The sequence below is a fragment of the Jaculus jaculus genome, chromosome 2 (genome assembly GCF_020740685.1).
Source record: "Jaculus jaculus isolate mJacJac1 chromosome 2, mJacJac1.mat.Y.cur, whole genome shotgun sequence".
NCBI lineage: Eukaryota > Metazoa > Chordata > Mammalia > Rodentia > Dipodidae > Jaculus > Jaculus jaculus.
The window spans coordinates 1,688,389-1,714,421 of record NC_059103.1 but is presented as its reverse complement, the minus strand read 5'-3'; the positions used below and the strand labels follow the sequence as shown (position 1 = coordinate 1,714,421).

Sequence of the window (26,033 nt, the reverse complement as noted above, 5' to 3'; positions counted from 1 at the left end):
CTTCTATACATTTCCATACGTTTCCCTGAGACAGAGTATCTCACTGAACGTGGAGCCACCATTTTTTTTAGACTGGCTGACCAGTAGAGGCCCAGTGATTCTACTGTCTCCGTTGCCCTCCTGGGGTTGGGGTTACAGACACACACACAGCTATTTACATGGATGCTAAGGAATCAAACCCAGGTGATCTCAGGAGGCCCTCGTGTTTGTTCAGCTAGTACTCCTATCCAGTGAACCATCCTGTCTTGCCCCAACCCTGTCTTGGACTCTTCATACAACACGATTCCCCAGGCTTCCACACATGTGACAATTATGATGAGGTCCTCTCTCTCTCTCAACTACCACTTTCTCCCTAGAGAAATTTAAACCATGCTCCAAGCAAGCTCAGTATCTCTTTCCTTCCTCTGAGTCCACACCATGCTCTTGGATTAAGTCAGCCACATTACTGGTCTGACCTCTGGGACACACTGAACAAGGTCACAAGAAGACAGAAAGACACTGTGCCATCTAAAACTCCAAATCCCATGTGGCAACAAGACCACAAGGACTCCTGGGTTAGAAACATAAAGGCAGCTAGTGGGTAGGATTTAACTACAAAGTCTGATGTCACTTAATTACCCACTTCATTTGTAGCCCTGGGGATACAGGAAACTTCTTGGCTGGGTACAGTTAAACAGCCTTAACTGGTTGTCATTAGAGACAATGTCTGGCAAGGCACAATAATGAACAGGTTTGTACCTCACATACTCTACCTCTTTAGGTCTTAAATTCATATACTGGGGTAACAAAAAAAGTATTTCTCAAAGAAATGGTTGGATCACTCCTATTAGTCCATTCTAGAATAGCAAAAAACTACCCACTCACCCAGAATTCTAGCTATACTAGGGGAAGAAAAAAAGAAAATGGGTGTGGGTTGATACAGAGAGGACAACCACCATTTCATTAGGGTACGGGGATGAGTAGGTACATAAAAGGCAGGATGCATTTTTCTCTTCGCTATTTTCCAAATTATCTAATATGGTATGTTTTAATTGTCTCAGAAGCATGACTGTAAGGTAATCGGAAACTCGTCTATGTCAGATTGCTTTCTACTCTCTCCAAGAGTCTCCTCTCTCAAAGACAGAGGCTACAGGGGGAGGCACTCCAGACCAGTGGCTGAGAGCCCCGGTTATGCTCACAGACTCTGGGTCAAGCTTTTCTTCCTGGCTCTACCTCTAGTCACCCTGGGGCCCTGAGGAAATTAGTTAACATCTCAGCGTGTCCCTCTTTCCCCACAGGTGAAATGAGAGCAAAAGGCTACCTACCTCAGGAGTTGTTCTGAAGAATAAATGAGCCCTTGGCGCTTGGTGCATAAGGGCTCATTAAAGGAGAGCTACAGGTGATTACACACAGGCTGCAGAGAGGGTGACAATAACTTACCATTAAACGTGTACGATAATTACCAGCCAAGTGACTAGAGACCGTCTGTTAAATAGAAAGCAGTCTGAGGAGACAGAATTCACTAAGCATCTGAGCAGTCACTCAGTAGAACCCTCTAGTGAAGCAAGGTGGTCTGGAACCCAAGTTCCAGTACAAACCCAAAACCAGAGTGCCAAGGGAAGGGGTCAGAGGTAAGAGGAAGAGCAACCACAAAGCACTTGTGGATTAATGGAAAATACAAAGGGTTCAAAAGAGGTTAGATCCACAGTGACCTCGATTCACACTGTTTTGTTATTTCTCCATCAAACTTGTGGCTGAAAGGGCCAATTAGCAGACCTTATCCATACCTGGGAAATGACCTGAGGAAATGGTCCAGACCATAGGAGAGTAAAGGAAGGCTAACAGGGAATTGGGTGAGAGTATGGGATTAGGCAGCACAAGGACAGAAAATAGATAGATAGATAGATAGATAGATAGATAGATAGATAGATAGATAGATAGAGATGATATAGATATAGATATAGATATATAGATATATATACATACATACACATACACACACACACATATAAAACATATGTAACAATATGTATAATATGTAACAATCACCTGTGGGACGTTTTTTACAGGCATACTTCTGAGACCTGGTGGGTCTGACAGTGAGGCTCCAGTGAGCCTCTTTGTTAAATTTCCATAGTGATTCTGAAGCAAACCCCTGACTAGCCTACAGCAAGAGCTCAATGGTCCCGGTAGCAATAAACAGATCCAATAACTAAAAAGCTGATTAAAACTAAGATCATGAACCTGGATCAGGTATGTAATCTACAAAAGCTACTGGAATCTGGAGGCTGGGGAGGTGGCTCAGCAGTTAAAGGCACTTGCTTCCAAAGCCTACAAACCTGAGTTTGATTTCCCAACACGTATGTTAAGCATGTTAAGAACACAAAGCGGCATGCATCTGTGATGCCAGTGCACTCATGATAATGGGAGGCAGAGACAGGAGAATCTGAAGTTCACATGCCAGCCAAACTGGCATTTGTATGCAGCTGCAAGAAACAATACAGACACCTCAGGGTTGTCCTCTGACCTCCACACATGTGTCATACACATATGCACAAAGAAAAATAAAAGAAGGGCTGGAGAGATGGCTTAGCAGTTAAGGTGCTTGTCTGCAAAGCCTAATGACCTAGGTTCAACTCCCCAGAAACCATATAAGCCAGATGCACATGGTGGCACAATACATCCAGTGTTTGAAGTGGCTAGAGGCCCTGGAGTGCCCATTCTCTCATTCTCATTCTCTCTCACTCGCTGGCTCATAAATAAATAAATAAATATTTTTTTAAAGGTTACCAGGTGATTTCTATGTTCAGGCAGGTTTAAGAAATGTGGGGTTAGTGAGTTTTCAGAAAGTGAGCTGGTAAATAGAAGGAAGAAAAACAAAGAAATGCAAACTAGTGATTCTGGAAAGGCAGCGTGTAGTAAGAAAATCACCTAGAGAGCAAGCAGTGGCTCACACAAAAGGAGCTTCTCCTTTATGTCCTCAGATCACAGGTGGTTCAAATGCATACCAATGTTTGAGAAGCCCTGATCTAGGTGGCTGGAAATAACTCTAGATGAGAAACTGGAATCTCAACAGCCCAAGGCATCCCTGTCCCTCTTAGCCTGATGAATACAGACTCAATCTATGTGGCATACTGGCATAACCAGAATCAATATGGCTTCAAGAAGCCGCACAGTAACTCTAAAGGCACCTGGGCCTTCACACATGTGATACTTAAGACCCATCCCTTGCCTCAGAACTCATCTTCCTAGACCACTCACTCACATTTGGCTCCTTGGTACAGAGCATTAAGCAAGCATGCATTGCCACCTGCCTTCCAGAACTAACGACTTGGTGTTTTAGGGATCTAAATAAGCCAGGGATAATTAAACACACGCCAATAAGCACAATATACAACAGAAATTCTCATTACCAAGTACAAAAAAAAAATCGTCAGTTACATTTGCAAGATCCCAACCTGATATTTCAAATAATGTCCACTTTCCAACACCCTCCCCAACGGCATTGAACCTTTAATAATACACATGTAGCTTGTATTGAACATGTCCCCTGATGGTCTCCCAAGGTAACACAGTCAAGCGTAGCGATATGAAGTGTCAGGAAAGGAAACCACTTAAAGAGAAGTTAGAAATGTCTTTCCCTTGCCACACAGTATCAATACAGCATGAGAACCAGTTACAACTTAACGTAACTGTTCCATTCAGAATGTTACATTACATTTCATCTGATAAGATTCAAGTGAATGCATTCCTGTGCATATGACCAACTCATCATCCCATCAGAAATCTCTACAGCACCACCAGAATTTTCATTTTCAAGATACATGAGGTTTTGTCAAATGCTGACATCTCCTCTGTAATATGAATTTTCAAGATGATATAAAAAATGATGGATATATTACACATCTCACAGAGCACAAAGAACAGAAACCTGTCAATGAATTTAAAATTTGTGACAACCTATTTGAAATTTTACACTAAGAGATCTGCACACTTCCCTAAACCATATAAATGTAAAACAGGTCCCAATGTTTGTACTGGCAAAGAAGGAACAACATATTACTCCCAAGCAAAGTTTGGCTATTACTTAGTACATTTATAGAAAAATAGATGGTTTTCATTAACATTTCAATTTTTAAAATGCAGCACTTTATATTGCCTTCAAAGTGCAACTGATATCCTTGAACTCTGTGACATACACTTCAAAACAACAGCATTAGCAGATTCCTCCCTCCTCTGCCCATACAAATTGGTGCACAAATCTTCAAACATAAGTTTTTTTTTTCTTCTAAAAAAAAAAAAAGATGCCATACCTCCATTTCTATACTAAAGGTCATTCTCAGTGATCTGGATTTCTTCACTTGAACCTGGCTTCTCTGACAATTTACAGGTTCTGTTTTCCACAATGAATAAATGAATGCTTGCTTTCCATAGTACTAGGCAGAAAGAAGCACATGCATGCATGTGTGCATACATGCACGCTCACACACACATGTAATGAAAATGTTCCAAGTCATGGAGGAGTTAAATCAATCAGAAATACAGTGATTTGTTACCAGATAGTAAAACATGAAAGGAGCATTTCCAAAAGCCTAAGGGGGAGGGGGACCACAATTCAAGCATAGATAAGGGTTAATTTAAAACTTATTAGCTGTTACACTATCTGATCATAATTTTGAATTCAGACTTCTAAATATTACATTTAAATCATTATTTGTTACCACATATAAATCATCTTCACATAATAGGGCGCACGACTACTTAACGCTTAAGGCTCCCATTCCCCTCAGTCTCTGAATACCTAATTCCTTACTGTGGTCCGCATCCAGGATCCAGAGAATGAACTCAGAAGTTGATTAAAAAAAAAAAAAAAAAAAAACAGGTTCACTAATCTGTTTTAAAGACCCCACAAAGGGCATACTAGCATGATTATTTAATGGCTTCCTCTTTTTCTTTTTCTTTTTTTTTAAAACCAGCAACATTAGTGGATGAGGACACTAATGGGTAGAGGCAGGCTTTGGGTTTAGGGAAGAAAGCTCTTTCAGAAGAGATTCCATCTCGGCTTGCAAAAGGTCATGCGGAATGGGCAGATCCTCTTTCCTTATTTTCGAGAACACCATTGGATTCTAAGCAGAAGCCAACAGAGGGAAAGAAACAAAGCGGAGTGGGAAAGCTGCGGGCTCTCAAAGTTTTGCTCCACCAACTGTGTGAACAAGCACCCACTTGGGGTGAGGCACCAGAACTTGGGGGATGGGAAGACGGGGGGTGAGGCTGGGAGAAGGAGGGAAAGGGCGGCGGCTGACAGGGATTGACACTTGATATTTGAAGCGCACCTCGCATGTCACTCGTCGTGGAGGAGACTCTGCGGTGCAGACTCGGATACAAATCAGCCCGTGTTAAATCACAGGACGCGGCTGGGTCTCAACTTTGAAAGGTTTTCCAACCGCGACGCGTAACAAAAAGAAAGAAAGAAAGAAAGAAAAATAGAAGAAGAGAGAGAAAGAAAACGAAAATAATAAAAAGCAACACACAAATACGCACACTCACACACGAAGCTAGTTTCCCTCTCCTGCGCGAATTACGCGGCACGCCGCATTAACCCCTTAGCTGCCTCCAGACCTAGCGATCCGCAGTTCTGACCCGGAGCCTCGTCCCAGGAGGGTCAGGACCACAAAGGCTCACAAAAGTTCCCAGCGCTGCGTCCCCCAGGCAGCGCACCCCCCAAAAAACAAACGCTAAGCCCACTCCACAGACAGCGCCCACAAAGTCTACCCATAGGTGTCCCCGTCAGGAGGCGCGCAACCAATGAGGAATGCACACCCCCCAGGGGTCCACCCAAAGAAGGATGCACTTCCAAGGAGGAATGCACCCCCTCCCCAGAGTCTAACCACAGAGGAATGCACCCCCAGAGTCTACCCAAAGAGGGATGCGATCCCAGGGTCTCCACCCAAGGAGGAATGCACCCCCTCCCCAGAGTCTAACCACAGAGGAATGCACCCCCAGAGTCTACCCAGAGTGGGATGCACCCCCAGAGTCTACCCAAAGAGGGATGCAATCCCAGGGTCTCCACCCCAGGAGGCATGCACCCCCAGAGTCACCCAACAAGCTATGCACCCTCAGAGAGCACTGAAGGAGGCATGGACAACCCCTCCCACACACACGCAGTGCACCCCAGGAGGCATGCACCCCCAGAGTCACGCAACAAGCTATGCACCCTCAGAGTGCACTGAAGGACGCATGGACAACCCCACACACACACACACACACACACGCAGTGCACCCCAGGAGGCATGCACCCCCAGAGTCACCCAACAAGCTATGCACCCTCAGAGTGCACTGAAGGAGGCATTGACAACCCCCCACACACACGCGCGGTGCACCCCAGAAGGCATGCACCCCCAGAGTCACGCAACAAGCTATGCACCCTCAGAGTGCCCCCAAGGCGGCATACACTCCCAGGGTCCACCCACAGAGCAGTGCACCCCCAGAGTCACCCAAGGACCAACGCACACACCACCCGCCTTCGCAAGACACCATGCACTCTCAATGTCCACCCTAGAGGTATCCACCACTCACCATCACCAACCCCCCAATGTCCATCCCCAATGTCCACCCCAAACGGCGGCCAGCACCAGAGTCCACCGCGGAGCCCCGGCCCACATGGCGTCCACTTCAGACGTGATGCCGCCCAGCCTCGCCGGGGAAGAGGGAGAGGTTGGGGGGGGGGTCCCCGAGGAGCCGGGCCCGCGCCCCGCCGCCACCTACCTTGCGCCAGCGCGGGGAGCAAGTGCAGCTGGAGCGCCAGCAGCGCCCACCATCCCGGGCGGCCCGGGCTGAACTTTGCCGCCCTCCGCCGCGCGCCTCGGCCCGGGGTGTGCAGCGCCGCTCCGCGCCCGGGGAGAGACGAGTCGGGGTCGGAGCCGGAGCCGGAGCCGGGCGGGTTCCTCGTCCACGGCCGCCCGGGGCCCGCGCGTTCAGGGGGCTCCGCGCTTCCTCCGCCGGCCGCTGAGGGCCGGGCGCCCCGGATCATGCTGAAGCGCCGCCACCTCCCGGCCGGCGCCGCGGGACGGACGGACGGACTGAGGGACAGACCGAGGGATGCTCGGGACGCGGGAGCGCGCGCACCGGCGGAGGCCAGCGGCGGGCGCCGAGGGGCGGCGTCCGAGTCCGGGAGGAGGGAGGGAAGCGGAGGAGAAGTTGTCAGCGCCGGGGAGAAATGTCTGACACGTCTCCGCCACGGGTCCTCACAGCCGCCGCCCCGCGGTCGGAGCCCCGGGCCCGCAGCCTTCTCCCAAGGGTCTGCGAGAGCGGAGGACGAGCCGCCGCCGCCGCCGCCGCCGCCGCCCGCGCCAGGCGCTGAGGAGAAAAGTACGCCCGCCCGCACGCCGGCTCTCGCTCCGGCCGGCGACAGCGCCGCGCCTCATTCACAGCCCCCGGCCGCACGCGCCGCCCGCCGCCGCCCGGCGCGGATTGGCTGACGGAAGGCGGCTCGGCGCCTGGAGCCACGCCCCCTCCTCCTCCGCTCCTCCCCCTCCCCGCGGCGCTCGCTTGTTTTCAAACTCTCGGCGCCCGCCCGCCCGCAATTTCGTTGGCGGCCTCGGCCACTTCCCGCGCCCGCTGCGCCCCCTAGGGACCCGAGGCGGGGATCGCAGGCGGCGCCGCCGTCTCGGCACGCGCTCCGCTCGCACAGACTCGCCAGGCTTGCGCGGGCAGGGCGGTGCCGCCTCCCTCTCCGTACCTCCCCCCCGCCGCCCCGGGCCCTTCCCACCTTGGGGCAGTGCTGGGCTGCTCCCAAGTGGACCCGTGACGGGTCCAGGTGCAGCGGAGACGCGAGCTGAGCGGCAGGTGGACGTCGGCTCTCCGTGCACCCCCCCCCCCCCCGGGGAGCCGCCCTGCCGGCGCTAAGAAGGGTCGTTACGAGGCCAAGTTGCATGTAATTGCAAAAGAGAAACGCGCGCTGTGGGCTTTGCAATTCTTAGCGACCCCGAGGCAGCGTGGGAGCTCAAACAAGCCCCTGTGTTCGGACGCGTTAGACATGGCTTGGGAGAGACGTACAAGGTCATGGGCGGCCAAACAGGACCAACGGCGCGCCCTGGCGCTTCCCGCCCAGGGGTGGGCAGGTCCTCCGGGCAGGGCCTGCTGGGGACCGATCTCTCAAGCCAAGGGCTGGGGCGAGCCGGTGGGGTGGATCGGGCTGGGTGGGGATGGGCGCCGGCGCTCAGCAGCATGTGGTAACCATTAGCTGAGTTTATGGGGTGAACTAAGCGCTCTGGAGCTAAGAGGCTGGGAATTTCGTGGGAGGGGAGGTGACAGTCCAGAACTGCTGGGAGGTGTCTGGGAGCATACGAGGGTGACAGAGTGAGGTCATCTAAGATGGGAAGGCCACCAGGACGGGGAGGGTGCCCAGCTTCGTGCGGACTCCCTAGAAGGCACTTAGTGCTAACTTGCTGGTATTGTGTGGATTGTCTTCTCCAGCAAAGACCTCCAAGCAGGGGCTTCACTGGGTTTTTGACTGGGAGCTAACTACAGTTTGCAGAGCCCCTGTATTAAATTGCCTTATTAAGGTTTCGCAGCGAAAGAAAATAGGAAAAGCGAGGCCCCGAGGGCAGTAGCCAAATGAAAGAGGTGGATTAAGAAATACATCTGAACACGCACCCCACCACCACCACCATTTTTTGCCTTTTGCCTGTTTCCACACCTGCTTCGGAAAAGAAAGCAAAAAAAAAAAAAAAAAAAGAGGGGGCAAGCAAAAGGTACCCTGTTCTCAAAGAACAATGAAGACTTCTAAGAGGGCACCGGTTGCCAGAGAATAGAAATATATCCCTGCAGCCCGGGCATCCTGAGGAAATGTGAGGAGGGAGGGGCTAGTTTTATTTCTCTTGCCAGCCTGGTGGGTTTTCTCAGACGTAGAAGGTTGTACAGGCAGGTGATAAATGAGAAAAATCTGCTGTGGACTGAGTGTTTAAAATGGGTACGGAACTACCATCCCACCCACCAAGCCACAATGACTAACACAGATAGGGAAACTGAGGCCTGCCCAGATGAAGTGACCTTCAAATGTTGCCATCTTCACATTTTATAAGCACCTCTACCTTGCTCAGAGGTGGGGGACAGGGGTGTAACCCTAAGGAAGCGCCAGTGGCTTGGAGGTCTTAGCTCTGCTTTTCTGAGTTGTGAAATTTGGACAAAATGCTGATCTAAGTTTCTGGGAAAAGTTAGGATGAATTCCCATCTCACTGGACTGCTTTAAGAAAGTGAGCTAATTCACACTCAATAAATGTCCGTCTGCCTCTCCCCGTGCCCATGTGGCAATGCTTAGGAGTAAAGTACCCTTGCTTTGCCTACCAGCTACCAGCATTTACTCTATACTTAAACTATGCCCCGCAAGCCCTTACAGCATAGGCCAGGAGCCTACTCAGACAGCGTTCTTGACTTGCATTCTCCAGACATCTCCACAGCCTCTTTGGCTGTGGTTTAGTTTGCGGTTAGTACAAAGCTTTGTGCAAACTTGTTGCCAATTAGGAAGCCAAGTCAGGATGTGGTAGGTTATGAGAGGTGGGAGACATCACTGCAGCTAGAGAAGGTCTGGAGACCCCCTCGGGGAAATTTTCTATTCTGGTACCATCCTGAGGAAGTAAAGCTCTATTATGGTCTCAGTTCTGCAGCCGAGGAAATGAAGCCAGGATGGTTTAATATATGCAAACCAGCCGTGCTGAAGCCAGAACAAAAGTCTGGCTCTCTGGAGTCCTGTTCTCAGAATTTTCCCCCTGCCAGACGATCGTGCCTTTTACAGGACCCATTAGTCACTATGTGGAGGAGTGTGTTTGGATGATAGTCTTTCTCAAAAAAGAGGAGAAAAAAAAAAAAAGCTATGAAGAGAGCCAGGTGTGGTGGTGCATACTTACAATCCCAACACGGGGAGTTGATACAGGAGGATCATGAGTTTGAGGCCACACTGGGGTACACAGTGAGATATGCTGTCTGCAAAATCCAAAATAGGGCTGGGGGTCTGTCTGTACAAGCTGGAGGACCTGAGTTTGATGAAAAGTCAGGTAACCCCAGTGGGGGCAGGGGAGGCAGAGAGAGGAAGACCTTTGGGAGTTATTGATCAGACAGTCCACCTGAGAAAGATACGAGTGCAGTGATCAGTAAGAGGCCTGTCTCAAGGAAATAAGGTGGAACAGTAACAGAGCGGGACACCAAATGTCCTTCTCTGGCCTCTGCTGGCATGTGCATGGGCACATGCATCTGAACCCATATGTTTATACAACACATACTACATACTACAGACACCAACTTATGAAAAAGAATAATAGGGGAAAAAACCCTTTATGTGCTGGAGAGGAGAGTTAGCCAGGCAGGGTATTTTTGCCTAAAGTATCCATTAACCTTTTACCTTAACTTTTCCCCATTTCAGCAAGGGCTGAACAAGTAAACATTTTATTTTTTTGTACACGCACCTTTACAAATCTTAAGCTATAGATTATAAAAGGCCACACAGTGAGGGGATGCTGCTCAACGAGAGCTGACTCATCTTGCTTTAAAGAATGAGCTGTGAGACCTGCTCGGTGGTGCAGGCCTGTCTTCTCCGCTACTCCAAGGGCTGAGGCAGGAGCAATGCACTAGCCTAGGCAACATAGTGACCCTGTCTAAAAATAAGAGGTAAAAAAGAGGTCTGAAGTTGTAGCTCAGTGGTAGAGCTCCTGCCTAGAGTCCCCCAGTGAGGGGCTGGGGGCGTGGCTCAGTGGTAGAGATCCTGCCTAGAATCCCCCAGTGAGGGCCTGGGATGTGGCTCAGTGGTAGAGCTCCTGCCTAGAATCCCCCAGGGAGGGGCTAGGGGCGTGGCTCAGTGGTAGAGCTCCTGCCTAGAAATCCCCCAGTAAGGGGCTGGGGGTGTGGCTCAGTGGTAGAGCTCCTGTCTAGAATCTACAGTGAGGGGCTGGGGGTGTGGCTCAGTGGTAGAGCTCCTGTCTAGAATCCTCAGTGAGGGGCTGGGGGTGTCGCTCAGTGGTAGAGCTCCTGCCTAGAATCCCCCAGTGAGGGGCTGGGGTGTGGCTCAGTGGTAGAGCTCCTGCCTAGAATCCCCCAATGAGGGGCTGGGGACATGGCTCAGTGGTACAGCACCTGCCTAGAATCCCCCAGTGAGCAGTTGGGGGTGTGTCTCAGTGGTAGAGCACCTGCCTAGAATCCACCAGTGAGAGCATGAGGGCATGGCTCAGTGGCAGAGCACCTGCCTAGAGCCACAATAATTCTTCTGTCTCCACAGACATCAGGACTGGGATTACAGGCATGCGCAGCCTTGCCTTTTTTTACATGGGTGCTTAAGATTGAAGTCAAGTCCTTGTGTTTGTATAGCAAGCACACTTACCCGCTGAGCCATCACCATAGCCCATAAACTTTTATTTACTTATTTATTTATTTAAGAAGAGATAAAGAAGCAGATAGAAAGAGAGAATGAGCATGCCAAAACCCTCACCACTGCAAATGAACTTCAGACACATGATGCACCACCTTGTGCATCTGGTTTATGTGGGTACTGGAGAATCGAACCAGGGTTCTTAGGCTTGCAGCTGGCACCTTAACTGGTGAGACGTAATCCTAGCCCATAAAATTTATATTGTAATTTATTTCTTAAATAGCATGTGGAGCCGTGGGTTTCACTGTGGCGTGTTTCATTCTTTGCTTTTGTTGACCCTCCTTCCCTGTTCCTGATGGTCAGACTTGTGACAACTAAACTTTATAAATTACCTTGTAAGGCCAATCATCCCACTTTACATATGTGTAAAGCTGTCCATTACAAGATTTCTATTGCTACCTGAGGAAGGTACAATATGGTACACTCACACAATAAACCTCAGTGACTATTAAAACAATAGTTAAAAGTGTTGAAGAATAGATTCTAAGGTGGCTGAGGAGATGGCTCAGTCAGTGAAAGCACTTGCTGCACAACATGAGGACCAGAGTTCTATTCTCAGCAACCACATAAAAAGCCAAGTGTGGCTGTGCAGGCCTCTATCCCTAGCTGAGAGGGGCAAAGACAGGAGAACCACCGGTCAGTAGATCTAATCAAAAAGTGTGAGTGGGCTGGAGAGATGGCTTAGTGTTAAGGTGCTTGCCTGCAAAACCAAAGGACTCAGGTTCAATTCCCCAGGACCCACATGAGCCAGATGCACAAGGGGGTGCACACATCTGGAGTTCATTTGCAGTGGCCGGACACCCTGGTGCACCTGTTCTCTCTCACTCCTCCCTCTCTCCCTCTCTCTCTCTCTCTCTCTCTCTGTCTCTCTCTCAAAAAATTAAAACAAGGGCTGGAGAGATGACTTAGCGGTTAAGCGCTTGCCTGTGAAGCCTAAGGACCCCGGTTCGAGGCTCGGTTCCCCAGGTCCCACGTTAGCCAGATGCACAAGGGGGCGCACGCGTCTGGAGTTCGTTTGCAGAGGCTGGAAGCCCTGGCGCGCCCATTCTCTCTCTCTCCCTCTATCTGTCTTTCTGTCTGTGTCTGTCACTCTCAAATAAATAAATAATTTAAAAAAAAAATTAAAACAATTTTTTTTAATTTTATTTATTTATCTGAGAGTGACAGACAGAGATAAAGAGGCAGAGAGAGAGAGAAAATAGACGCACCAGGGCTTCCAGCCACTGCAAACAAACTCCAGACACTTGTGCCCCCTTGTGCATCTGGCTGACGTGGGTCCTGGAAAATCGAGCCTCGAACTGGGGGGTCCTTAGGCTTCACAGGCAAACGCTTAACGACTAAGCCATCTCTCTGGCCCTAAAATATTTTTTTTTAAGTGTGAGAGCTCCATGTTCAGAAATAAGACACCTGCACATACATGGACATACACCACACATGCATACACCTAAAAGAAAAAATATTTTAAAGGGTCAATGCAAAAATGTTCATATAGATAGTTAAATATGTTTCTAGCCAGGCATGGTGGGTGCATACCTTTAATCTCAGCACTTGGAATGCAGAAGTAGGAAGATCGCTGTGAGTGAGTTTAAGACCAGCCTGAGACTACATAATGAATTCCAGGTCAACCTGGGCTAGAGTGAGACCCTACCTCATAAAACTTAAAAAACAAAACCTAAAATATCATAGGAACTAGTATATACTGAATCCTCCCAGCCACGTTGTTTTTTGTGAATGAATACCAAACTCATCATAAGAAACTCACATATGTTTTTCTGTACGTTTTGATTTTTCAAATGTATATTGCAAACTAATAAGCTTATTTTTAAAAGCACATGGTACGGCAGCCAGTAAATCATTTCTTACCTATATTTAAGAAATATCCCTCATGGGTTCTCAGTGGTTCTTCTGAGAAAAATAATCCCCAGTCCTATTAGAAGGCAAGTTACCACGTGAACACGCCCACAGGGAGGGGTTGTGCCCCTTTTCTGTGTGAACTAAAGCCCCAGTCACATCCGAGGGTTCCTCCCACCTGCTCCTGTGGCCCTCTCCTGATGGCTACCTTGGAAGCCTGGTGGGTTCATTGTTAGATCTCTGCCAGTTGCTAATCCCAGCATCAGCCTCACCTTTGTTCAGTTGCCTGGCAACCCCTCAATGAGCAGGGAGCAGCTCCAGGTGCTGCCTTTGAGTCCAAAAAGGGTGTGTGCTCTGGTTCTTCAGAGCCCTCCCAGATTCCAACATTTGCAGGAGCTAAAACCTGAGGAAACACTCCTATGACAGAAGCTGAGAGAAAGAGAAGTCCTAGATGTGTACCAAGTCCCTTCCCCCACAATTGTCTATCAGATTTCTTCTAAAGTGTTGCTCAGCTTCAAAGCTCCTTCAAAGCTCCGTGTGAAGACTTTCTGATTGTTTATTTGTTTCCGTTTGTTTTGAGAAGAATCCCATATAGCACAGGCTGGCCTCAAATTCTATGTAGCTGAAGCTGGCCTTGAACTCATGATCCTTCTGCCTCACCTGCCAAGTGCTGAGATTACCAACGTGCGCCACCACACTTGTCCTCAGAAACATAAATTCTTAATGTGTGGTTTGTGGCCAAGCATCACCCCAAACTATTAAAATGTAAATTTGGGAGGAGGAAGCCCAAACAGGCTGCCATTTGACAAGTTCTTCAAGTTTGATCATTATCAGTCAAAATTAATTCCTTCCATTCTTTTCAGAAAGTTTTCAGCAGACATCTGATTTGTACCAGCCCAAGTTCAGACAGGAAGGAAAGAAGGAAACAATGTATGTCTAGGACAGGTGTTCAGTGACTACAGTGAAATAAATCTTCTGGATGAATAAAACTGGATCCTCCAGGCATAGTGTTTCATGCCTGTAATGTCAGCACTTGTGAGGCTGAGGCAAGAGAATTGACTAAAGTATGAGGTGAGCCTGGGCTACAGAATAAGACCTTTTTTCAAAAAATGAAAAGGAAGGCAAAAAGAAAGAAAAAAAAAAAGGTGCTGCTCTGGGTGGAGGAAACATCGCATGCAAAAGCTTGGAGTTTGAATCTTATCATGAGAGTACTGGAGAATCGTGAAGGTTGAGTTTAATTGTGCTAAGAATGAAACACAGATTTCCATGCATGATAGGAAGGTGCTTTATCTCTGAGCCATACCCCAAGCCCCTCCTCACGGGTGGTTCTAGACAGGCACTCTTCTCATTCCTAAAGTTCTCAAATTATATGATCAGAACTATTTTTAGAAAACAGACCAGGGGCTAGGTTAGGACAGGACAAGATTGCAAGACAGGAGACCTGTTAGGAAGACATTATCGCTGTTAATTAGTCACTAACACTGGCAACTAGGCTGACAAACAAGAGGCCTGGACTGGGGAGAAGGCTCAGTCGACAGAGCACTTGCCACTCAAGCCTGAGTGCCTGAGTTCAGATTCCCAGACCCAATACAAAAGCCAGAAGCTGTGGAGGACTTCTGTAATCCCAACACACCTACCTACCATAGAGAGCGGGAGGCAAAGACAGGAGAACATCCATGAATCTCATGAGCCAGCTAGTCAGGCAAATGGAGCTGTGAATGAGAGACGGCTTCAAACAAGATGAGGACCAACTCCCGAAAGTTGTCCTCTGGCCTACACAGATGCACCGTGGTATGGACACACACTCACACACAAGCACACACACACACACACACACACACACACACACACACACACACACACAAACCAGAAAGGAAAAGAAGAGGAAGGAGCAATTTAAGGACCATTAAGAAAAAATCCACAGTTAAGAAAAGACACTTTTAGGGCTAGAGAAATGGCTTAGCAGTTAAGCGCTTGCCTGTGAAGCCTAAGGAACCCTGCTCAAAGCTCCACTCCCCAGGACCCAGGTAAGCCAGGCACACAAGATGGCACATGTATCTAGAGTTCATTTGCAGTGGTTGGAGGCCCTGATGCACCCATTCTCTCTCTCTGCCTCTTTCTCTGTCTGTTCTTCTCACATAAATAAATGAAAATAAACAAAAATTTAAAAAGAAAAGAAAAAAAGACACCTTTGAGCATAGTGTCTTATCTTTTGGCTTAGAATAATCCTGTTGTCCCAGTCAGATACTGGCTGTTCCATTCCGAAGGGAGATGACCCAAGTAACCCAAGTAGGAACATAGAAATGCAGAAAACAATGCAGGGAAGATTTTTGAACCTGCTCAGCTGTTAGGACCTGTGAGACATCAGCACAGATAGGATCCCTAGATGTGTCTGTTGGAGCACGCAGCTGAAAAGGAAAATAACTCCATGGTGTCCGCCACAGCCAAAGCAACAGTGTCAAGAACTGAGCACTGAAAAGTGGCCTCTAGGTTTAGTGACAAAGATGTCCTTGAAGTCTCTGGGACAATAGCATTGGTAGGAGACAGCAAGCCCCAGGTGTTCATGAGTGGGAGACAGGGGTATATGGAGATGAGATAGAAGACAGAGAAGGGCTTGTTTCCTACAAAAGGGGCACCAGAAGTGGCTGAAAATCAGTACCTCTGGCCTCAAATCTCTGGGAATGTCATAGATGATGGAGGTCTGGGGAGATGGCTCAGGGGTTGAAGGTATTTGCTTGCAAAGTCTGATGCCCCAAATTCACTTCCCCAGTACCCATGTAAAGCCAGATGCACAAAATGGCATGTGCATCTGAACTTCATTTTCAACGGCAACAGGACTCGGTGTACCCATTCTCTCTCTCCCCCTCTCTTCTCTCTCTACCTCTCTCAAATAAGCAAATAAAAGGGGATAGGGAGAGGACAGAGGATGGAGCTTCACTATCAAAAACAAAATCAGGAGAAAATGACTCTCATTCTCTTTACTCTCAGGGAAGGGGTAGAGCAGGACATGGTAGACGCCTTGGAGAGAGAGATCTGAACAACAGGCTTGGGACATCGCTCTGCCTGGTTTTCACATAAGCACTTTAATCCTCACAACATTCCTGTATGAGAGGATGCTTGTCTTTCAATCATCCTGAGACTCATAATTTTTCTTCTTGCAGAGATGGAGATCCAACCTGGGCCTTCACGCACGCTAGGCAATTTTCTACCACTGAGTCACACTGTTGTGGTTACTTTTGCATTACTAGAACAAAGCACCTGACCAAAAGCAACGGATATAAGGAAATGATTTATTTTGACTTTGGTTCAGTTTCCCAATATCCATGTAAAACCAGATGCACAAGAGTCCTTGGTGTACCCATTCTCTCTCTCTCCCTCTCTTCTCTCTCTACCTCCCTCAAATAAGTAAATAAAAGCATTTTCAAGGGGATGAGAAGAGGACAGAGGAGGACAGAATCAATTGAATTGACTGACTAAAAGCAGCTGATGGAAGGAAATGATTTGTTTTGACTTATATGAGTAAGGGAAAAACGGATATGGCAGACTGGACATCACCTCTTTGCCACAGCAGGTAGAAAACAGCAACAGAACAGTGAGCAGAGCTCTGGCAAGAGGGCTTGACTATAAACCCCCAAAGCCCACTCCTATCAACGCACCTCCACAAGCAAGGTCCACCTTCCAAATTGCTCCCAGCTGGAGAACCAAGAATTCAAAACAAATAAGTTTATGAAGGACATCTGATTCAAACCAACACACACACACACACACACACACACACACACACACACACACACACCAACCCCTCACTGGGACATTCTAGGCAGGTGCTCTCCCAGTGAGCCATACCCTCAGCCCTTCTGATAATCTAAACTAGTTACCAGGGGCCACCCAGCACAAGAGGGGTAGAGCTGGGATTTGAACTTCTAATGCTGTCTCCTACTTTTGTGGAGGGAGCCAGGACAACAGTGGAGCAGACAGCACCGTGAAAACTTGATATAAGACAGCTTTAAGAGCCCATTGTTTAAAGGATGAGGTTTTTAAGTCAAATGAAAGAAAGCTATCTTGCATCCCTTTGGGAGCAATGCCCAGAAGTGATGGGCCTGTAAGACTGGGAGACTTGAATACTATCCTCATTGCTTATAAAGTAAGTGTCTGCCTGAGGTATTGATCTCCTCTAGGCCATCCTTGAAGTTATTCATTATACTTGGGGAAAACTTATTGGGAGCTAGTTTTCACTTGCTCTGACATGTAGGACCAACCTTCCTGTAGGATACACTCAATGTTCCTCATTCTGTACTCTGAAACTACATCCAAGTGGCATTATGATCCTCTGGTACCCAGAGTATCACATGGGAAAATATAGATGATAAACATGTATTGGAAGGATCACTGGTGGGAGGAACTCCAGTTGAAAACTGTGAGCACTATTTGAACCCAGTTTGAACAGTGAACTGAATTTGAAACTACATCACCAGTTACCAATTTTGAATAAGCTGAAATCCTTCTGTAGGCTTCAGTTTTTGGTCAGCCAAAGTGTACGAAACAAACATTCTTCTCAGCTCACAGGTTTCAAGGATGAGGAAGTCAGTCCAGGCATAGCAGAGGGATAGCTGGGAACTAGAATCACGTGGAATGTGTATAAATACATACACATGCCAGGCACCTGTGCTGTGTGATTTGTTGCCCCTTCCTGGACTGTTACCCAGATTTCCTTGTAATGCTCTTCATGGGTCTTGAGTTCATTATGGTTTGGGTATAAAATGCCCCCAATAGGCTCGTATGTTTGAAGGTGGTCCCCAGCTGTTAACATTGTGTTGAGAGGTTGTAGAAGCTTTGAAACTGTAGCCTAGTTAGCAAAATTGGATTGCTGGGGGGGTAGGGATGGGGGCTTGGCTATGATGTCACTTCTGGTTCACACCCAAGCCATGATATAAGATTCAGTAGCTACCTGGCTACCATGATGGACTGCTATCCCTTGAAACCATGAGTCAAAATGAATCCTTCCTCCTTTAAGTTGTTTCCGTCAGGTATTCTGGCACGGCAAGGAGGAAAGCAATACACACTTCCTTGTGATGTGATAGCTGGATTCTTAGAGGGCATATCTGACTGAGTACCTGGAAACTGCAGGACATTTTCTCAACTTGCTTTGGAGGTCATATGGTGTTGTCTCCATTGCTCTCCATTAATTGCAAACAAGTCATTGAGACTAACCCAGATGCAAGAGAATGATAGGACAGTAGATGCCGCTCCTGTCTGTTTACTTGGCTGGTTTTGCAGATTTTCTTTAGTGTGTGTGTGTGTGTGTGTGTGTGTGTGTGTGTGTGTGTGATGTTTGTGTATAGGTATACATGTGCAGAGGTCAGAGGACAACCATGGACTCTCCTTGGACTTTGCTTGAGGCAGGTTCTTGTTTTTTTTTTGTTTGTTTGTTTGTTTTTTTTTTGTTTGCTATTGGGAAGGCCCTGACTAGCTGGCCAGGTGAACGATGGGATTCTCCCAACTCCATCTCTCATTGTCACTGGGATTACAGAAGCATCTGTCACTTTAGAGCAGGCAAAGTAAGTGGTGGTGTTGCATCTGAAGACACTCCTTGGAGACTCCCAGATATACTTGGAGTAAGGGTGCTTTATGGGGTCTTGGAGTCTGCATTAAAAGCTGGCAAAATCAGATTACAAACAGAAAGTCCAGCCCTCCCACCAGGTGGGGGTGATGGCTTAGTTATATCCCCCTGGATCCATACGTTAAAGCCCTAATCCTCAGAGTACAACCACAATTGGAGACAGGTCCTTGAAAGAGGTGATAAAAGTAAAATAAAAGTTGAACCCTTATCCCATATGGCTGGTGTCTTTACAATGAGAGGCAAGCAGGAAACAGATGTTCAGAATGAAGTTCTCAGAAAATCACAGGAAGAAGATGGCATCTACCAGCCAAGAAGAGAGGCCTCAGGACAAGCTGGCACTGCCCCTACCTTGATCTTTACCTTGACTTTTCCACCTGTAAGGGAATCACTGTCTGCTATTTAAAAGACCCATCTATGTCTTGTTTTGACAGCCCTAGTAAAGTGGCACTGTAAGAACCTTGGTTCGTTTAGCCATGTGGGCACAGACCTAAGGACTGCCATGCATCAATGGCACAAAGTCTGAAATTTCTTGCTTACTTTATCTGTTCTTATATACATACACCCATATTCCTATCTGCCCATTCATTCATCTATCCATCCTCCCATACCGTCTATCCACATATCCACCCATACATCCACTTATCCATATCACCCATCCTCCCATCCATCCGCCCACCCACCATCCATCCATCCATCCTCCCATCTGCCCAGCCATCCTGCCATACTGTCCTCCTGCCATCCACCCATCCTTACATACCTATGATTTTGTTATCTTTGTCCCTGTGGAGACATTCCTTATATGGGCTTTCAACCATGGCAACCTTTCCCTTTATTTTGTTTCCCTCTCTTCATGGATTTAATTTTTTTAACCTCACTTGTGGGGTTTAAAGTTTAAAGTTTGGGCCATTGTTTTTAACCTTTCATTCTTCTGTGTCCTGTTCAACAGGGAGTTGGTCTACTTCATCATTCTGAAAGTTACTAGCTGAAACAGGTACATGACTACAGCATCACATAGAAGCTGCAGAAAGTAATCTTGTGTGTGTGTGTGTGTGCAAAGTTCAAAATATATTTCAGTAAACATGTATTTAAAGTAATTAAGAAAACAAAGATCCTTGTGTATAAGAACTGTTATGTCTGCATTGTGGTATGAAGGGAAAAATAAGAGGCAACCAAAAAGTCAAAGAATAGGAATTATACTACATTACTCTATGTACTATGAGATGCTAAATTAATATTTTCACAAGATATCTAATCGAATGGAAAGTTTTTCCAGATAATGTTAAGTGGGTAAATTGATTATGTCCTTTTTCTCTTATGAAATTCAGAATGCATGGGTATATTGTGAACAGGCAAGAGATGGTTGGATGGATGGATGGATGGATTAATGGATGTGTGACTGGTTGGGTGGGTCCACGGGAAGATGGATGGAAAGATAGGAGCTATGAGAGAATGGGAAGATTGCTCAGTTCAAGGCACTTGCTTGCAAGGCCTGCTGGCCTGGGTTTAATTCCCTAACCAGACATGTCAGCTGAATTCAAAAAGTGGCTCAAGCATCTGGTGTTCATTGCTGTAGCAATAGGCCCTGGTAAAAATACACACACACACACACACACACACACACACACACATGCACACATGCACGCACACATGCAGGCACATGCATGTGCTCACACATATGAATACATTTTTAAAATGGAGGGATGGATAGATGAAAGGATGGATTCATAGATTAATAAATGGAGAAGATGGGTGGATGGATGGATGGATGGAGAAGATGCACCAAAATATTAATGATGGTCATTCTTTCATATGATTGTAGGTAGTTTTTTTTTTTTCTTTGTTTCTTTAAAAATGTCCTACACTAACATTGGTGACACATGAGGGATCCGGGTATTCAAGAAGCTGAGGGAGGAGAATTACCAGCGGGAGGCTATCCTGGGATACACAGCGAGATTCTGTCCCAATAAAATCACATTATTAAACAAACAAAAGTTTCCTTAGCTTCTCAGGACTCTACGAAGATCATATTTCACTCTGTGATAACTAGTGAGTCCACCACATGTCATAAGTCATGCCTTGGTGTAGAGCGGTGCTGGCACCTGTCCTTACCCCCAAGGTGAGGTTGAGTCCATGTTTCGCAACTTGGGCTGAATGAGCTTGGTTAGTTTTAGTAATGATGCCTCCTCCTAGTCGTCCTCCCCCTGCCCCCGCCCCCGTTTTCCTCTGCCTCCTTGTCTCAGCGGACAACACATCAGAGGCAGCCTCTGGCCCAGCTGGCTCCATCCTGGGACTAACGGTGGCCCTGATGAACATTTGATGGAAAGACAGAACGTTAAAGCTAGAAGGGGTCTCAGAAACCATCCAGCTCTACATAGTTATTTATCCTGATATCAGCCGGAAAAGCAAGAAATGTATAACAAACCATTCCAGTTTGCCAGAACAAGCCATTATAGATCTCTCATCCATGAAGTTGCCTGAATCATTTTTGAAGCTATTTGTATTTTCGAGCCTGTACCATTTCCATAAATCTGCTGCCCATGGTGTGAGGCTCAGGCTGGAGGACAGGGTTTAATAGAAAAGCATGTGAGAAAAGCCTTGCAGTCTGTGAGCTCTGGAGGAGGCCACAGTGGCAGTCCTGGGCTAAAGTCGGGTCAACATATTTCGCAGAAATGGGGACGACTGGCCAGCACTGGGCTAGCCTGACTTCAGCAACGTGTTCACAGCCTGGTGGTGCAGTTTAACAGACCCAGCTACATGCCAGAGCAAGTCTCCTGAGAGGCTTGGCAGGACAATGGGCATGTAGAGCAAAATGAAGACGTCAAGTGCCTCTAGGAGCTGTTTCTTGAACACCTAGCTGTGTGGGCAAGTTGTTAAACTTCACTGGAAAATTAGTAGGTAGGCCCTGTCCAGTAGCCATTTGCAATTCAGTCTTAGGAGGAACTTTCTAGCATTTGAAGCATTCTTTTGAAAATAGACAGTTTTTTGGTTTTTGTGGGGGGTTTTGGCATGAGTATGTGTTTGGTGTGAGAGCATGCGTGTTTGTATATGCGCGGGTCAGAGTTCACTATCAACCTCTCTACCTTATTTATTGATAAAGGGTCCCTCGCTGAACCCAGAGTTCACCACTTCATGTAGTCTAGCTAGCCAGCTTGCCCTGGGGATCTGCCGGGTCTCCTCCCACCAAGATCTGGGAAGACAGCTGCTTAGCATTGATGGGGATCTGGACACAGCTTCTTATACTTGTGTCTGAAGCACTGCAGGAGACAGCTTCCGGGATTAGGTAGGTCAGGAAAAAGAGGCCTGGAATGTAAGACTTCTTGTAACGTGACTTCTCCCTCCTGGCCTCCAGAGATTTTCCCACCTTGCTTCCCCAGACCTGGCTAGCACTGGCTACACCATAGACCAATCAGCACCTCTCACCTTCATTCAAGACAACCAATCACACAATTGGGATGGGCAGGCTTTCCCCTTTCAGTGAAGGTTCAGTTTCCACAGAAACTGTGGTGTGGTTTTTTGTTTTTGTTTTTTTTCCAACTCAGGAAGCCCCCCCTCCTCTGTAAGGAGCTTACTTTCTTTCCCCACCCCCTTTCCCCTCTTACTCTAAAATAAGCCTGTTCTTTCCAAATACTTTCCTGAAGCCAGGCGTGGTAGCACACACCTTTAGTCCCTGCACTTGGGAGACAGATAGGAGGATTGTTGTGAGTTCGAGGCCACCCGGAGTCTACACAGTAATTTCCAGGTCACCCTGGGCTAGAGTGAGACCCTACCTCGAAGAAACAAAAAACAAACCAACAAATAAAATACTTTCCTGCTTTTTTTTTTTTTTTCTTTCCGAGGTAGGGTCTCACTCTAGTTCAGACTGACCTGGAACTCACTATGTAGTCTCAGGGCAGCCTCGAATTCACTGTGATACTCCTACCTCTGCCTCCCGAGTGCTGGGATTAAAGGCGTGTGCCACCACGCCCGGCCTTTCCTCCTCCTTAATTCCTTAATTGGCAGAGAATATAAACCCAGAACACCTAGATGGTATTGTTTCCCACCCCCCAGCCCTGAGGAGGCTGTATGGAGAGGTAGTAAGCTCCCTAACACTGAGGCAAATGGAGACCAGATATCCAGTTTTCAACGCAGTGGAAGACAAGGGAAAACGTGGTGGAGGGTTAAGATCTCTGCTCTCTTGCAACTCTGAGACACCCCCCCTTTATGGAGTTCATTAGCATGCATGTTGTCCCAGGACAAACACATCTGCACACTACATACACACAAACACAAAAATGTATTACTCTTTTTTGTTGCTGCTTTTTATATTTATTTATTTGAGAGAGGGAAGGAGGCAGAGAGAGAGAAAGAGAGAATGGGTGCACCAGGGCTTCCAGCCACTGCAAACAAACCCCAAATGCATGTTCCACCTTGTGCATCTGGCTTACATGGGTCCTGGAGAATCAAACTAAGGTCCTTTGGCTTTGCCAGCAAGCGCCTTAACCTCTAAGCCATCTCTCCAGCCCGAAAAAAATACATTACTCTTCATGTCCAGAAAGATTCACGGTAACTTTTCATTTGAACAAACACTGAAGTGTTGCACAAACTATCAAAGCTTGCCCTGGGTTCGGAGTGTTCTGTGGATTGGGTGAGCACAGCTGTATTCATTTACCTTCCGCACACCTTGCAAGGTTTCCAGTTGTCCCTTTTTTTTTTTTTCTGAGGTAAGGTCTCTCTCTGGCCCAGGCTGTCCTGGAATTCACTCTGTAGTCTCAGGGTGGCCTCACACTCATTGCGATCCTCCCACCTCTGGATTAAAGGCATGCGCCCCCACACCTGGCCTCTAGCTGTCCTCTTTGGACTGAAGTGGTTCCTAATAGTGGCTCCTCACATTCCAGAGTCATTGTGGCTGGCACAGGACTTTCCCACCTCCTTGAGTCTGTGTTGAAATCCCAAGAGCCCATCTGCTTCCCCATCTGCGTCCCCTAGACACAAAAAATGTTTAGTGACTATTGTGGAAGGTGCATCTCTCACACTTGAGGAAATCACAGTACGCAGTGCAGACATGAAACAGGTCACCTGAGCACGCTCTCCACAGAGGTCTGAGCCAAGAGTTGGAGTGATTAACGTTGGATATCCACAGGCAGGCATGTGGCAGAGGAAAGAGGTCTCTGAATCAGGAGTGAAGCAATATGAAACGGTGGTGATCACAGTGGAGGGCGAGATGAGACTCAAGAGCACAGTTACGAAAGGGGAACAGTGTGCTGGTTTGAATGGTAGGCTCTGAGTTTGAATGCTCAGTCCCCAGGTGGTAGCGTCGTCGTTTGGGAAGGTTGTGGCACCTCTATCAGGTGGAGCCTTGCTGGAGAAAGTGGGTCACTCGGGGCAGGCCTTGAGGTTTCATAGCTCAACCACACTTAGGATTCCCTTCCTGCTTTCTGTCTGCCAGTGTGACACTGTGACAAACACTGTGACTCTGACTTCCTGCTCCTGCCTGCAGGCTTTCTCCACCATGATGGATTCTAGCCTCGAGAACTGTAAAGCCAAATGAGTCCTTTTCCTTCCTTAAGTTGTTTCTGGTGAGAAATTTTGTCCCAGCACTGAGGAAGTAACTGACAGAGACCGGGAGAGTTAAGGAAAACCCGGTGTACAGAGAAAACAGCAGAAGGCATTTCAGAAATCCTAGGCGTAATGAACTATGTCATTTGGTGGTGGTGCCCTTCCTGGTAAGGGTGGGCATTGGGTTCTCGTCTGGGCTGCAGTGTTCCAGCAAGAGCACACAGTTCCTCTTCAGTCTCATCCTTGGCTCACAGCTGGCCCCCCCAGTGGTTTTGTTCCAGAGTGCTTCCTTTGCCCATGCACTCAGCCCTTAGAGACCTCAATGCTTGTCTCCATTGGCCTGGCCTTCCACCGCTCAGAAAGGCCCAAGACCACTGATGCATCATGCATGTGCACGCTTTCCTCCAGGTCATTTTTCCCAAACATGTCCCGTGCTCCTTGCTGGGCCCTCCAGCTCATGCAGCTCCTGTCAGAGCCCTCTCTTTCCCTTTTCATGAGTGTTGATGTGCATGCTCGTGTGTGTGCATCTGTGTGGGGGTCTGACAATCTCGGGTGTCATTCTTAGGTATGTCTTCTACTGTGTTTGGAGACAGGATCTCGCATTGGCTTAGAGCTCACCAGTTAGGCTAGACTAGCTAGCCAGCAAGGTCTGGGGATCCTCCTGTCTCTGCCTTCCCAGTACTGGAATGACAGGTACACACCACCACTCTCAGCATTTTATATGGGTTTTGGGGATTGAACTCAGGATCTCATGCTTGTAAAGCAAGCACTTTACCCACTGAGCTATCTCCTCAGTCTCCTAGAGTAACCTTCTTCTCATCTCTATATCAGTATCATTTTATTGTTCATTTAATCAGCCCATACTGCACACCCCATGCTAAGCTAACTAAAGATTTTTAAACACACACGTATTAGTTTTATGAGATAGGGTCTCATTCTAGCTTAGGCTGACCTGGATTTCACTATGTAGTCTCAGGGTGGCCTCGAACTCATTGTGATCATCCTACCTCTGCCTCCCAAGTGCTGGGATTAAAGGTGTGCACCACAATGCCTGGTAAAAGCATATCTTGTATGCATGTGTAGTGTACATGCATGTATTGCATGCATGTGGGTGTGTATGCATGTTGGCACATATATGTATACATGCTCGTGGTGGTCAGAGGTTGATGTTGGGTGTCTTCCTCCATTGCTCTTTTTTTTTTCTTTTAATGAGGCAAGGTTTATCCTCTGAGCCTAGAGCTCTCCAATTCATTTTTTTTTTTAATTTTTACTTATTTATTGAGAAAGAAAGAGAGGGAGAGAATGGCCAGGGCCTCCAGCCACTGCAAACAAACTAGATGCATGCACCACCATGTACATCTGGCTTATGGGGGTTCTGGGGAGTTAAACCTTAGGGTCCTTAGGCTTTTTAGGCAAGTGCCTTAACCACTGAGCCATCTCTCCAGCCCTTTTTTAAAAAATATATTTTTTACAGATAGTTTTAACTAACCAGCTTGACCCAGGGAGTCCCTTCTAAGCACTGGGATGACAGGAAGGACTCTGTTGTCACTCAGTGTTTATATGGGTGTTGGGATCTGAACTCCCATCCTCACACTTGCATAAGGAGCACATTATGGACTGAGACATCCCCCA

General features: G+C 47.4%; 1 protein-coding gene across 1 annotated transcript in view; it reads right to left on the bottom strand.

Moving 5' to 3' along the window:
* Sdk1 (sidekick cell adhesion molecule 1) overlaps window positions 1-7,009 on the bottom strand; it is a 1,082,085-nt gene extending 1,075,076 nt beyond the window's left edge. The window contains exon 1 of the mRNA XM_045142963.1: window positions 6,745-7,009. Coding sequence (XP_044998898.1) covers window positions 6,745-7,009 — 265 coding nt within the window. The remainder of the gene's footprint in view (window positions 1-6,744) is intronic.
* Between the last annotated feature and the right edge of the window lie 19,024 nt (window positions 7,010-26,033).